At 51.8% G+C, this 13,286-nt stretch overlaps 1 protein-coding gene across 1 annotated transcript in view; it reads left to right on the plus strand.

Moving 5' to 3' along the window:
- Window positions 1-12,045, plus strand: part of aldh1l1 (aldehyde dehydrogenase 1 family, member L1) — a 57,239-nt gene extending 45,194 nt beyond the window's left edge. The window contains exons 20-24 of the mRNA XM_052018130.1: window positions 3,288-3,386; window positions 4,077-4,242; window positions 4,736-4,841; window positions 7,587-7,786; window positions 10,055-12,045. Of these exons, the coding sequence (XP_051874090.1) occupies window positions 3,288-3,386; window positions 4,077-4,242; window positions 4,736-4,841; window positions 7,587-7,786; window positions 10,055-10,110 (627 nt within the window). The 3' untranslated portion in view covers window positions 10,111-12,045. The remainder of the gene's footprint in view (window positions 1-3,287; window positions 3,387-4,076; window positions 4,243-4,735; window positions 4,842-7,586; window positions 7,787-10,054) is intronic.
- The last annotated feature ends 1,241 nt before the right edge of the window (window positions 12,046-13,286 follow it).

Genomic DNA, 13,286 nt, shown 5'->3' on the forward strand with positions numbered 1-13,286 from the left:
TAAAGCCTTTTCATGTCCCCTTCTTGATCTCCTCAGCCCTTTCTTAAGTTCCTTCCTTGCTACTCTATATTCCTCATGAGCCCTATCTGAACCTTGCTGCTTACACCTTATGTATGCTGCCTTCTTCTTCCTAACTAGTTGTTCCACCTCTCTCGTCACCCACGGTTCCTTCACCCTGCCATTCCTTCTCTGCCTCACCAGGACAAATTTATCCCTAACATCCTGCAAAAGATCCCTGAACATCGACCACATCTCCACAGTACATTTCCCTTCAAAAATGTCACCCCAATTTACACTTCCAAGTTCTCGCTTTATAGCCTCATAATTCGCCTTTCCCCAATTAAATATCTTCCCGTCCTCTTTGCTCCTATCCCTGCCCATGACAATTCTAAAGGTTATGGAGCAGTGGTCACTGTCCCCCAAATGCTCACCCACCGATAGATCTGTCACCTGACCTGGTTCATTACCTAAAACTAGATCTAATATGGCATTCCCTCTAGTCGGCCTGTCAACATACTGCGTCAGGAATCCATCCTGGACACACTTAACAAACTGCGCCCCGTCTAAACCTTTGGCACTAAGTAGGTGCCAATCAATATTTGGATAGTTGAAGTCTCCCATTATAATAACCCCGTTATTTTCCCATCTTTCCAAAAACTTCCCCCCAATCTGCTCCTCAGTATCCCTGCTGCTACCGGGGGGCCTATAGAGTACTCCCAGTAGAGTAACTGCTCCTTTCTTGTTCCTAACTTCCACCCATACTGACTCTAGAGAGGATCCTTCTACATTATCTGTTACAGCTGCAGAAAGGGTATCGCCACCCCTCCTCCTCTTCTCCCCCCTCCCTATCCCTCTTAAAACACTGAAAACCAGGAATATTCAATATCCATTCCTGCCCTGATGTCAGCCATGTCTCTGTAATAGCCACAATATCGTAGTCCCATGTACTTATCCAATCCCTCAGTTCATCTCCCTTATTCCTGATGCTTCTCGCATTCAAGTAAATGCACTTTAGCCCATCCACCTTACTACTTTTGTAGCCTGTACTCGGCTTCTCCTTCCTCAAAGCCTCTCTACCTGTTAGATCTGACTTTTCCCCGTCCCCTTCTTCCTCTGACCTACTCCTCCGGTTCCCTTCCCCCTCGCAATGTAGTTTAAACCCTCCCGAACCACCGTAGCAAACCTGGCCGCAAGGATATTGGCCCCCCTCAGGTTCGGGTGTAACCTGTCCTCTCTGTACAGGTCCCACCTTCCCCAGAAGAGATCCTAATGATCCAAAAATCTAAAACCTTCCCTCCTGCACCAACTTCTCAGCCACGAATTTATCAAATGGAACCTTCCCCAAATCTAGAGAACTTTGGGAAATTAAAACCAACTCGGTTATACAACACGGTTGGTTATACAACATGGAAACAGGCCGTTCGGCCTAACTGGTCCATGCCGACGAAGATGCCTGTCTAAACTGGTACCATTTGCCTGGATTTGGCCCATATCCCTCTAAACCTTTCCTATCCATGGACCTGTTAAACATTGTATTTGTACCCACCTCTGCCACTTCCTCTGGCAGCTCGTTCCACACACCCACCACCCTCTGTGTGGAAAAACTTGCCCCTCAGGTCCCAGTTAAATCTTTCCCCTCTCACCCTAAACCTGTGCCCTCTAGTTTTAGACTCCCCCACCCTGGGGAAAAGCCTGTGACCATCCACCTTGTCTACAGCCCTCATGATTTTATAAACCTCCATAAGGTCACCCCTCAGCCTCCTGCGCTCCAGGGAGAACAGTCTCAGCCTGTCCAGCCTCACTCGCCACTCTGGGGTGGAATCCATCAGAGACTGGGATGTTGGCCCACAGCTCAACACTTTGCTCAGCCCCACTGCCCAGGCGACTGTAACTTTCCCAAGTTCCTCCCTTCCCCTCCATTCCCAATGTACCGCTGTTTCTGGGATGTTACATTTACCCAAGGACAGCTTCTATCCCGCTGTTATAAGACTATTGAACAGTTCACTTGTACGATAAGATGGACTCTTGACCTCACAATCTGCCTCGTTATGACCTTGCACCTTATTGTCTGCCTGCACTGCACTTTCTCTGTAACTGTGACACTTTATTCTGCATTCTGTTATCGTTTTACCCTGTACTACCTCGATGCACTGTGTAATGAATTGATCTGTATGGATGGCATGCAAAACAAAGTTTTTCACTGTACCTCAGTACCAGTGACAATAATAAACCAATTTACCAATTTACCGTCTCTTGTGAAGACTGATGAACTATTCCTGTTCAATTCATCGTCTATCTCCCTGCTTTTCCTTATTTATATCATGTTTATAGAGGCAAAACAATTTCCATTGGACTGTTCCAATATAAGATATCTTTATTTGTCACATGTACATCGAAACACACAGTGAAATTCACCTTTTGCGTAGAGTGTTCTGGGGGCAGCCCGCAAGTGTCGCCACGCTTCCAGCGCCAACATAGCACACCCACAACTTCCCAACCCGTACGTCTTTGGAATGTGGGAGGAAACCGGAGCACCCGGAGGAAACCCACGCAGACACGGGGAGAACGTACAAACTCCTTACAGACAGCGGCGGGAATTGAACCTGGGTCGCTGGTGCTGTAATAGTGTTACGCTAACCGTTACACTACTGTAGTTATTATTTAAAGTTGCTGATTAAACTGCCATTAGAGAATTCACGTTTAATTGCTTGACCGTTAACATTGTAGATGGACGAGAAGTGACAACAGATTTGTGGACAGGACCTGGACAGACTGATGATTGCAGTGTGGGACCATCGGTCTGTGTTGTGACTGAGCTCACGTGAAGCCAGTACCAGCCTGTGTCACTGACACCCAGCTGGGGGTGGGCACTGAGTGTCGGCATTGAGAAACGTCAATATCCCAAGGATGAGTCAGAGGGATACAGCATGGAAACAGGCCCTTCGGCCCACTGAATCCGTGCTGACCAGCAACCACCCATCTACTCCAATCCCATTTATTACTCTCCCCACATCCCCATCAACTCCCCCCAGATTCTACCCCTCACCCACACACTGGGGACAATTTACAGTGGCCAATTAACCCACCGACCCGCACATTTTTGTGCTGTGGATGGAGACTGGAGCCCCCGGGGGGAACCCCTGCAGTCACAGGGAGAACGTGCAAACTCTGCACAGACAGCGCTGGAGGTCGGAATCGAACCCAGGCCTCTCTGGCACCGTGAGGCAGTGGCTCTGCCCACTGCGCCACTGTGGGCTAATTCCGTTAACCCTTGCTTGTCTTCCCAGGGGATGGGAGCTGTGTTTTTCAACAAGGGAGAGAACTGTATCGCAGCAGGACGACTGTTTGTTGAAGAGTCCATCCACGACCAGTTCCTGCACAAAGTGGTGAGTCTCATGTTTGCTGCATCAAGAATTGAACACTGTTGTTCTTCCACACAAAGCCGGAGTAAGAGAAGCCCCTCAGCACGTCAGACCTGGAGCCCTCCCTCTTGCCCATCCTGAGATCAAAAACCATGGACGAGTGCAGTCTGGAGAACTGAGTCCATTGTTCAGTCTGGTACTCCTGGGGTGGTACTGAGGGAGGGTCACACTGTGGGAGGGGCCGTACTGAGGGAGTGTTGCACGGATTCATACCGGTGCTAGGTAAATGAGAGCATTTCCAGGGCTGCTGGCAGAGGTTGGGGAAGTGGACCAAGCAGATTACTTTTACACAGAACCAGGACAAAATTCTGCGCCGTCGACCATCTGCTCCCCTCCCCATCTGTTCCCTCCTCAACCCCTGCCCCACACCTTCCCTCCGCTTCCCCTAACCTCTTTCCCCTCTCCCCTTTCCCTCCGTCCTGATCCCTCTCCCATTTCACCTTAGCCCCGAGTGGCTCCACCCATTCTGTGACGGTGAACCGCCACTGGCCAATTGGGAAGTTAACATGGAGTTGGAAAGATTTTGGTGAATCCAGGGATTTGGTGAGAAGTTGGAGCAGGCAGGCCCCAGAACAGGCACAGTGATGAATAAGGTCAGGGGTTGGAAGGGCCTCCTCTTGTTGCTATGTAAATGCAATTCATTGTCACCCACAGGTAGAGGAGGTGAAGAAAATGAAGATCGGTGACCCTTTGGACAGGTCCACGGACCATGGCCCTCAGAACCACAAAGCCCACCTGGACAAGCTGATTGAGTACTGTGCCACGGGGGTGAAGGAGGGAGCCCGGCTGGTCTATGGAGGGAAGCAGGTCCCCAGGCCTGGTAGGTGCCCCAGCATGGTGTGTATTGGCATCGTGGAGCCTTGCTCTCTGTGTGAACCGTGACTCAGCTGGCCCCAGTCACCCCAACAGACAAGGAGGCTGGAACTGTTGGAATACAGGAATCATGCCCAGACTAAGCAGAGAGAGTTTCCAGCGAGGGTAAAGTCCTCAGGCCCCGATGGTTTGAGGTTGGTTGTACACCCAGGAAGCTGGGAGAACTCCAGCCTCTGCCCCAGGGTCAAGACTGTGCCCCAGGGTCGATCTTTCACTGCACAAGAGGGAAGGGAGGGTCAGTAGAACACTTACTCACAAACGCCAATGTCACTGTTAATTAGTGTCCACCCCGTCCCATCACACACTCCCGGAGTCAGACACAGAGTGAAGCTCCCTCTGCACCATCCCATCACACACTCCTGGGGTCAGACACAGCGAGGCTCCCTCCACATCCCCATACATTTATTGAGCAGGATCACTGATGTGCTCTTCTGTTGCAGGGTTTTTCTTTGAACCCACTGTGTTCACCGATGTGCAGGATGACATGTTCATTGCCAGAGAGGAATCCTTTGGGCCCATCATGATCATCTCCAAGTTTGCTGACAGGTAGGTTCCCTCTGACACTAGGGCCACTCTGAGTGGCTCCGGGCAGCATTGGGCAGCAGAGAACAGGGCTGAAGGCTCTCTACACCTGGTAACCATGGCAATTGAACCATTTCTGACAGAGCTATTGCCCTGATCTTGTGAGCAGGTCAGTGAGGGACTGCAGCCAGGTGTCCTAGAAATTCTACCGCACCCGACTGTGGCTGCTGGGTGAGATGGCAATAAACTGTAGAACACAGCATCGTACAGCAGGGAAACAGGCCCTTTGGCCCAACTGGTCCGTGCCGACCGAGATTCCCGTCTAAGCCAGTCCCATTTGCCTGCGTTTGGCCCCTATCCCTCTAAAGCTTTCCTATCCATGTACCTGTCCAAGTACCTTTTAAATGTTGTTAATGTACCTGCCTCACCCACTTCCTCTGGCAGCTCGTTCCATATACTCACCACCCTCTGGGTGAAAAAGTTGCCCCTCAGGTTCCTATTAAATCTCCTCTCTCACGTTAAACTTAGGCCCTCTAGTCCTGATTCCGCAGCTCTGGGGAAACAGACTGTGTGCATTCACGCTATCTATGCCCCTCATGATTTTATACACCTCTATAAGATCAGCCCTCATTATCTTACGCTCCAATGAAAAAAGTCCCAACCTGCCCAACCTCTCTCCATAACTCAGTCCCTCGAGTCCCGGCAACACTTTTGTAAATCTGCTCTGCACTCTTTCCAGCTTAATGACATCTTTCCTATAACAGGGCAACCAAAACTGAACACAATATTCCAAGTGCAGCCTCACCAACGACTTGTACAACTGCAACACAACATCCCAACCCTTGTACTCAGTGCACTGACTGATGAAGGCCAGCGTGCCGAACGCCTTCTTCACCACCCTGTCCACCTGTGATACCACTTTCAGGGAAGATAGAACACAGAACAGTACAGCACAGGAACAGGCCCTTCGGCCCACAATGTCTGTGCCCAGCATGATGCCAAAATAAACTAAATCTCTTCTGCCTGCACACGGTCCACCTCCCTCCATTCCCTGCACATTCACGTGTCTCTTTAACAGCCTGTTAAACCCCTCTGTCGTTTCTGCCTCCACCCCCACCCCTGGCAGCCCGTTCCGGGCACCCACCGCTCTCTATGTGAAAAAACTTTCCCCTCACATCTCCTTTAAACTCTCCCCCTCTCACCTTAAATGGACGTCCTCTGCTGTTGAGGCATCTGCTGTAAGTTCAGCTATATCTGAGGCTTTTACAATCCCTGGTTCCTTCCCAGCAGGAATGTTCTCCCAACTCTGGCTCCTGCTTTGGGACAGATGCCAGGGGCTTGAGGAGGGAGGAGGGGGGGGTGGATTTCTGGAACGGTCCCAGGGCAAGGGATTCCCTTCTCTATTTATCTCACAGCTGCAGTGGGAGAGTGGAGCTTCCGGAACGCTGATGAAGCCAGTCAATGGGCTCACCCTGGTGTCTCGCCTCGGCTGCAGGTTCTACACAGTGGTTCCGCACAGACTTCCCTCCTCTCCGACTGACCTGGGGGGGTGACCCAGTGCCAGTGGTGAGATGGAAGGTGGGAAGGCAGTGGGGGACAGTATGAGTTGTTTGGTGATAGGGCCACAAAGCCCCTCCACAGGGTCTCCGCCGACATGGTGTTCTCCACCAGCACTCACCTCGGGGTGAAGGATGTGGTGAGTTAAGAAGGTCGTTGACCAGAGGGAAGGTTGGGTTGGTGTGGACTTTCTCCAGCAGCCCCACCAGCTTCCTTCTCCCTCTGGAGGTGAGGGGGATTCAGGGAAGAGGAATCGGACTGAGTGATTGTAGAGTGGAGAAGTCCACCCTGGAGTTTAGTGGGTGTGAAGACCATAATATATAGGAGCAGAGTTAGGCCATTTGGCCCATCGAGCCTGTTCTACCATTCAATCATGACTGATTTATTTTCTCTCAACTCCATACTCCCACCTTCTCCCCATAGCCCCCTGACCAATCAAGAACCTGTCAATCTCTGTCTTAAATATACCCAATGACTTGGCCTCCACAGCCCTCTGTTGCAACAAATTCCACAGATCACCACCCTCTGGCTGAAGAAATTCCTCCTCATCTCAGTTCTAAAGGGACGTCCCTTTATTCTGAGGCTGTGCCCTCGGATCCCGGACTCTCCCACTGATGGAAACATCCTCTCCAGATCCATTCTATCCAGGCCTTTCAGTGTCTGGGACGTTTCAATGGATAGGCCGGACCTGTGACAGGCATCAGCTGGATTGGTCAGGTCTGATTGAAGAGGGTGGGAGCTCGAGCAGGACCCAGGGAATTCGGTCTTTGATTGTCCCCAGTGTTTTCTCACCCAGGTGCCCGCCAGTATTTATCCCACCGTTGGGGGAGACCCTTTAGAAGAGGTGGCCCAAAAGAAGTGTTTACAATTAGGGAAGTTATCTGATTGGTTAATCACAGAGCATTTCTAGGTACAGGACACCAAACTAATGCCCAGAAATAACAGACGGTCACAAATAAATCTGGTTGGGAATTCAGGAGGAACTCTTTTCCCCAGAGAGTGTTGAGAATGGGGAGCTTGTTCCCATTGGGAAGGGCAAGGGGAGCGACTGAGAGGGGTGTAAGGGGAAGTTGGGTAAAGACACGAGGGAGAGGACAGAGGGAGATGGAGAGCGGAAGGAGGGGTTGGTGTGGAGCAGAGACTCCAGCAGTTAATGCGGACTGGGCAACAGCTGGCTCTCAGCTGCTGACACTGTGGTCTTGTTTCTGGCAGGGATCTGGATGGAGTTTTGAAACGTGCCAACAACACAGAGTTCGGTCTGGCCTCAGGCGTGTTCACCCGTGACCTCAGCAAGGCTCTGTACGTCAGCGAGAAACTGCAGGCGGGCACCGTGTTCATCAACACGTACAACAAGACAGATGTGGCAGCCCCGTTTGGGGGCTTCAAGCAATCTGGGTTCGGCAAGGACCTGGGTAAGAGGAGCGCGGGGAGTAGGGGCAGGGGCTGGCACCAGAGCAGGCTGTGCTCAGACACTTGTGTACCACCTGTAGACTCTTCACAGGAACACTCTCACTAAAGCAGCTGGCTAGGCACTTTGGTTAGCATCGATGGGTTGGGCCGAAGGGCCTGTCTTCCAAGTTCAAGTTTTATTGTCATGGGCACACACACCCAGGGCGTAAATGGCGTGAACATCGGTGTTCTGCAGGAGCAGCACTTGACGTTACAAACATGGCAAACGTAAACAAATTAACACAAATCATGCATGACTTACATGCCACAATAAACAAAAATAACATAACGACATCAGTGCAAGTTGAGGGAAACACTGTCTGAGGCAGTGCTGGGATTTTTCAGGTGGGTTCAAGAACCTGACGGCAGTGGGGAAGAGGCTGTTGTTGAACCGTGAGATAAGATAAGATTTCTTTATTAGTCACATGTACATCGAAACACACAGTGAAATACATCTTTTGCATAGAGTGTTCTGGGGGCAGCCCGCAAGTGTCGCCACGCTTCTGGCGCCAACATAGCATGCCCACAACTTCCTAACCCGTACGTCTTTGGAATGTGGGAGGAAACCGGAGCACCCGGAGGAAACCCACGCAGACACAGGGAGAACGTACAAACTCCTGACAGACAGAGGCCAGAATTGAACCCGGGTCACTGGCGCTGTAATAGCATTGTGGGTCTTCAGGCTCCTCTACCTCCTGCTTGAAGAGGGCATGTCCCAGATGGTGGGGGTCCCTGATGAGGGATGTCGCCTTCCTGAGACATCGCCTCTTGTAGATGTTCCTCTACGGTGGGGAGAGCTGTCCCCGTGGTGGGACTGGCTGAGTCCCACCACGCTCTGTAACCTCCTGCGTTCCTGTGCATTGGAGATCCCACACCAGGCCACGGTGCAGCCAGTCAGAATGCCTTCATCTGGAGAAGTTTCCATGCTGTATAGCTTTATGACTCTAAGAATCAGCACGAACCTGGGCAAAGGATATTAACCCTTCATCGCAGATGGAGGGCTTAAAGGTGCAGAAAGATGTGGGATGTTTAGGGAGGTGGTAGGCAGAGTGTCAGTGGTGTGAACAAGGGGTCAGAGCCAGGACCGCAGAGATCCTGCAGGATTACAGTTAAAGGTAGTTCCAGAGACAGTCTAAGCCAGTGCCACAAAACAATGCAAGCTTTTCATTCATTGGTGAAATGTGGGCATCACTGTGTCCAAGCCTCAGAGAATACAGAACCATGTCCATGTCCACCCACGCACCCATCTACAACACTCCCAGTTACCAAGCCTCGGCCCGTGCCCTTCTCCACCTTTGATTCAAGTGCCGAGAGTGTCTGCCTCCATCACCCCGTCAGGCAGTGCGTTCCAGATTCCAACCCCCTTCTGGGTAAAAACATTCTTCCTCAGACCCTCTCTAATGTCTGCGGACATCTAATGTCTGAGGATGTGGAAACTTTAGAGAGGGTGCAGAGGAGATTTACCAGGATGTTGCCTGGATTGGAGAGCATGTCTTATGAGGATAGGTTGAGTGAGCTAGGGCTTTTCTCTTTAGAGAGGAGGAGGATGAGAGGTGACATGATAGAGGTGTACAAGATGATAAGAGGCATAGACCGAGTGGACAGTCAGAGACTTTTTCCCAGGGCGACAATGGCTAACACGAGGGGACATCATTTTAAGGTGATTGGAGGAAGGTATAAGGGGTTGTCAGGGATAAGATTTTTACACAAAGAGCGGTGGGTGCATGAAATGCACTGCCAGCAGAGGTTATGGGGGCAGGTACTTTAGGGACATTTAAGAGACACATGAATGATAGAGAAATGGCTATGTGGGAGGGAAGGGTTAGATAGTCTAGGGCAAGGTTTAAAGGTCGGCACAACATTGTGGGCCGAAGGGCCTGTACTGTGCTGTAGTGTTCTATGTCCTTTGTAATCCTCTTATCCCTTACCCCAAACCTATGCTCTCTGCTTACAGACCCCTCTGCCATAGGAAGTCTGTCCTATCTATATCCTCATGGTTTTGTATACCTCTGTTCAACACCCTCTTGAATCTCCTCTGCACCCTCCCCAGTGCCAGCACATCCTTCCTGGAGTGTGGGACCAGAACTGCACAGGGTGCTGGATGTGGAAACATCGACATTTGATAGAGTTGGTAAAATTGTTACAGAGGGGTTTGGAGAAAGGGTTATCATTTGCCGCTTAAACCCAGTGCCTGTTGACGCCGCGGTGAATCTCGCTGTCTTATTGCACAGGGCAGGAAGCTTTGAATGAGTACCTGAGGACCAAAACAGTGACCATTGAATATTAGCGGGAGGAAGAGAATCCAGAGGCACTCAGCAACTCTGTGTGTCCGCACATGGATCCAATAATTGGATGGACGTTCGTGAATAATTAAAGACTGATCCACCCTCACCTCGCCTGACTGATACACCGACATCTGTGGCAGGAGGTAGAGCAAGAAGTGGGCCTCCATGGAAATGAGTCAGCCACACATGATGGGCCAAATGGCCTCCTTCCTCTTGCTCCAATCTAGTGATTTCAACTTTCTGCCTAAATCATTTCCATTTTGTAATTGGTAAGGAGCTATCATCTCTTCAATACAATCGTAGGCCTACAATGCTGCTCACTGTTCATTGACCTTCCCCCCAGAGCATCTCACACCATGACCTCCTTTCCTCAGGAAAGGTCTACCCACCTCTGTCCCAAAATTGCCCCCCCTCCTGCCACCCTCAAGGGTCCGTGAGAGAGGAAGAGTTCCCAGATCTCCCTGCCTTCTGTGTCCCATTATCACCCCGACCACCCCTTGTTCTGCACACCCACCAACTCCCAGAGTTCTCGCCCTCTCCCTAACAAGTCCCTTTGTCATTTTAAGCAAGTCAACCTTCTAAACTCAACTAAAATATAAACAGAAAGTGCAGGGGACATTCAGCAGGTCAGGCAACATCTGCGGATAGAGGAAGAGTCAACATTCAAGGTCGAAGAGCCTTCACCAGAGGACTGCTGAGTGGTTCCAGCATTTTCCAACACCTGTAGTGTGTAGGTTTCTAAATCCAACACTCTTCTGTCCCTCTCCCCTCCCCTCCCCTCCCCTCCGTGTCAGGGGCTGACCCAGCCTCGGGAATCCAGCTCTCGCCCAGTGTTATTGGCTGTTAACTCCTGGTTGGGGAGGGGTTGGTGGGGTGAGAATGGTAGAACAATCCCACCCATGGCTGGTCTTGTCCCTCGGGAGCCAATCAGCTGATCAGAAGCTGGAACCCAGCCCAACTCTCTCCAGCCCAGGGTCCAGCAGTGGTGGGCACAGCACACTGGGCTGAAACCAAGGGTCTGTCCCTGGCCTGTGTGAGTCAGAGCCACACCAGACGTCCAAGGATTTCATTACAAGAGCTTCAGAAATTCAACATCCTATCCAATGAGGTGACAGGGTCCTCTGGATTGGAACCTGAGGACCTTTGATGAAACAGTCTCCCTCTGCACCCCTCAGTGCTTGTAGATTTATTGACTGTGCCTGGGGGTCATTGCCTGTTCTTGCACAAGCCACAGGTTATACACCCCATCCAGTCCCCCAAACCAGCAGTCCCTCCACCACCGGCGCACTGTGGCTGCAGTGTGCACCGTCGACAGTCAGTTACTTGTCCAGGCTGCTCCAACAGCACCTTCCAAACCCTCCACCCATCCCACCAGAAGTACCAGGTGCAGGGGAACACTGCCACACACAGCTTCCCCTCCTGCTCACTCCCCATCCTGACTTGGAAGCACATCGCCGTTCCTTCACTGTCACTGGGTCTAAGCCCTGGAACTCCCTCCCCTCCAGCACCGTGGAAGCACCTTCCCCAGAAGAACTGCAGCGGTTCAAGGGGCAGCTCACCCTCACCTTCTCCAGGGGCAGTTATTGATAGGCAATACATGTTATGCCAGGATCCCATGAGTTTAAACGAAGGAAGCGAGCACTGTAGGTGGAGGTGGGCTACTCCCAAGTTAACCCTACTGTTCACATTGTGCCCAGCCACACCAGCTTGGGACTCGAGGATCTGTGAAAGCCCCTCTCCACTCCCGGTGTGTCCAAGCAGACTCGGAGGGTGAGGGTCACCAGAGGGAACCTGCTACCCTCTCCTTATCCCGATTGGTGTCCGAGAACTCACTTCTACAAGTTGTACTCACGGCTCAGTGATGTTTGATTGAATGTTGTTTAATTCGGAATGTTGCACAACTGATTCAATAAAAGACAATAGCTGCTTCCTTCAAACCCTGTGTCTCCCAGAGTTGCTCACTGCAAGGAATGAATGTCAGGCCCCCGGGTCCGGCTCCTGCACTCAGTACGTCAGGGCTGGTCCTGAGCCACGTTCTCTCCCTGCCTGTTCCCCAAGTTCCTCCATTCCCCGCACAGGACCCCACCACCAAGCACATCTTCCCCTCCTACCCCTTTCTGACTTTCGCAGGGACCGCTCTCTCCATGACTCCCTAGTTCACTCCTCCCCCCACCCACCCATCCCGCTCCCACCCCGGGAACTTTCCACTGCCCCCGCCATAGGTGCAACACCTGCCCCTACACCACCTCCATCACCTCCATCCAGGGACCCAAACAGTCCTTTCAGGTGAGACAGAGATTCACCTGCCCCTCCCTTAATATCATAGACTGCATTCAGTGCTCCAAATGTGGCCTCCTCTACATCGGTGAGACCAAACGCAGACTAGGTGACCGTTTCACAGAACGCCTGCCCTCTGTCCGTAACCGCGATCTGCATCTCCCTGTTGCCGGTCACTTCAACTCCCCCTCCCACACTATCACTGATATGTCAGTCCTCGGCCTCCTCCACTGCCGGGAGAATTCCAAGCACAAACTGGAGGAACAGCTCCTCATTTTCTGTCTTGGAACCTTGCAGCCTGACGGCACGAACATTGAATTCTCCCACTTTAGGTAATCCCCACCCACACCCCCCACCCCCTTCCCCCACCCCCCAACCCCCCTTCCCCCACCCCCCCACCCCCACCCCCATCCCCCACCCCCCACCACCACCATCCTGCTTCTCTTCTTCCCTTTCCTAGCCTTTTTTTCCTCTCTCTCCTTCCCTTTGACCCATCCCCCGGGGGATCTGCTCTCCCCTCCTCCCCCGCACCTGCCCATCACTATCCGTTACCTGCATCTACCTATCACCACCCTGTGCCCACCCCACCTCCCCCCTTTTGTCCACCTATCACTGCTCTGCTTTTCCCTCCTATATATTGAGCTTCCCCTTTTCCTATCTTCAGCCCTGAAGAAGGGTCCTGACCCCAAATGTTGACCGCCTGCTTTTCTCCACAGATGCTGCCTGGCCTGCTGAGTTCCTCCAGCATCATCGTGTTTGTCATCTACCCAACTGTGCCTTAAGTATATTAAAGAGGCAGCCTCCACTGCTTCCCTGGGCAGAGAATTCCACAGATTTACTACTCTCTGGGAAAAGCAGTTCCTCCTCATCTCCGTCTTAAATCTACTCCCCTGAATCTTGA

This window comes from Pristis pectinata, chromosome 6 (assembly GCF_009764475.1).
Source record: "Pristis pectinata isolate sPriPec2 chromosome 6, sPriPec2.1.pri, whole genome shotgun sequence".
NCBI lineage: Eukaryota > Metazoa > Chordata > Chondrichthyes > Rhinopristiformes > Pristidae > Pristis > Pristis pectinata.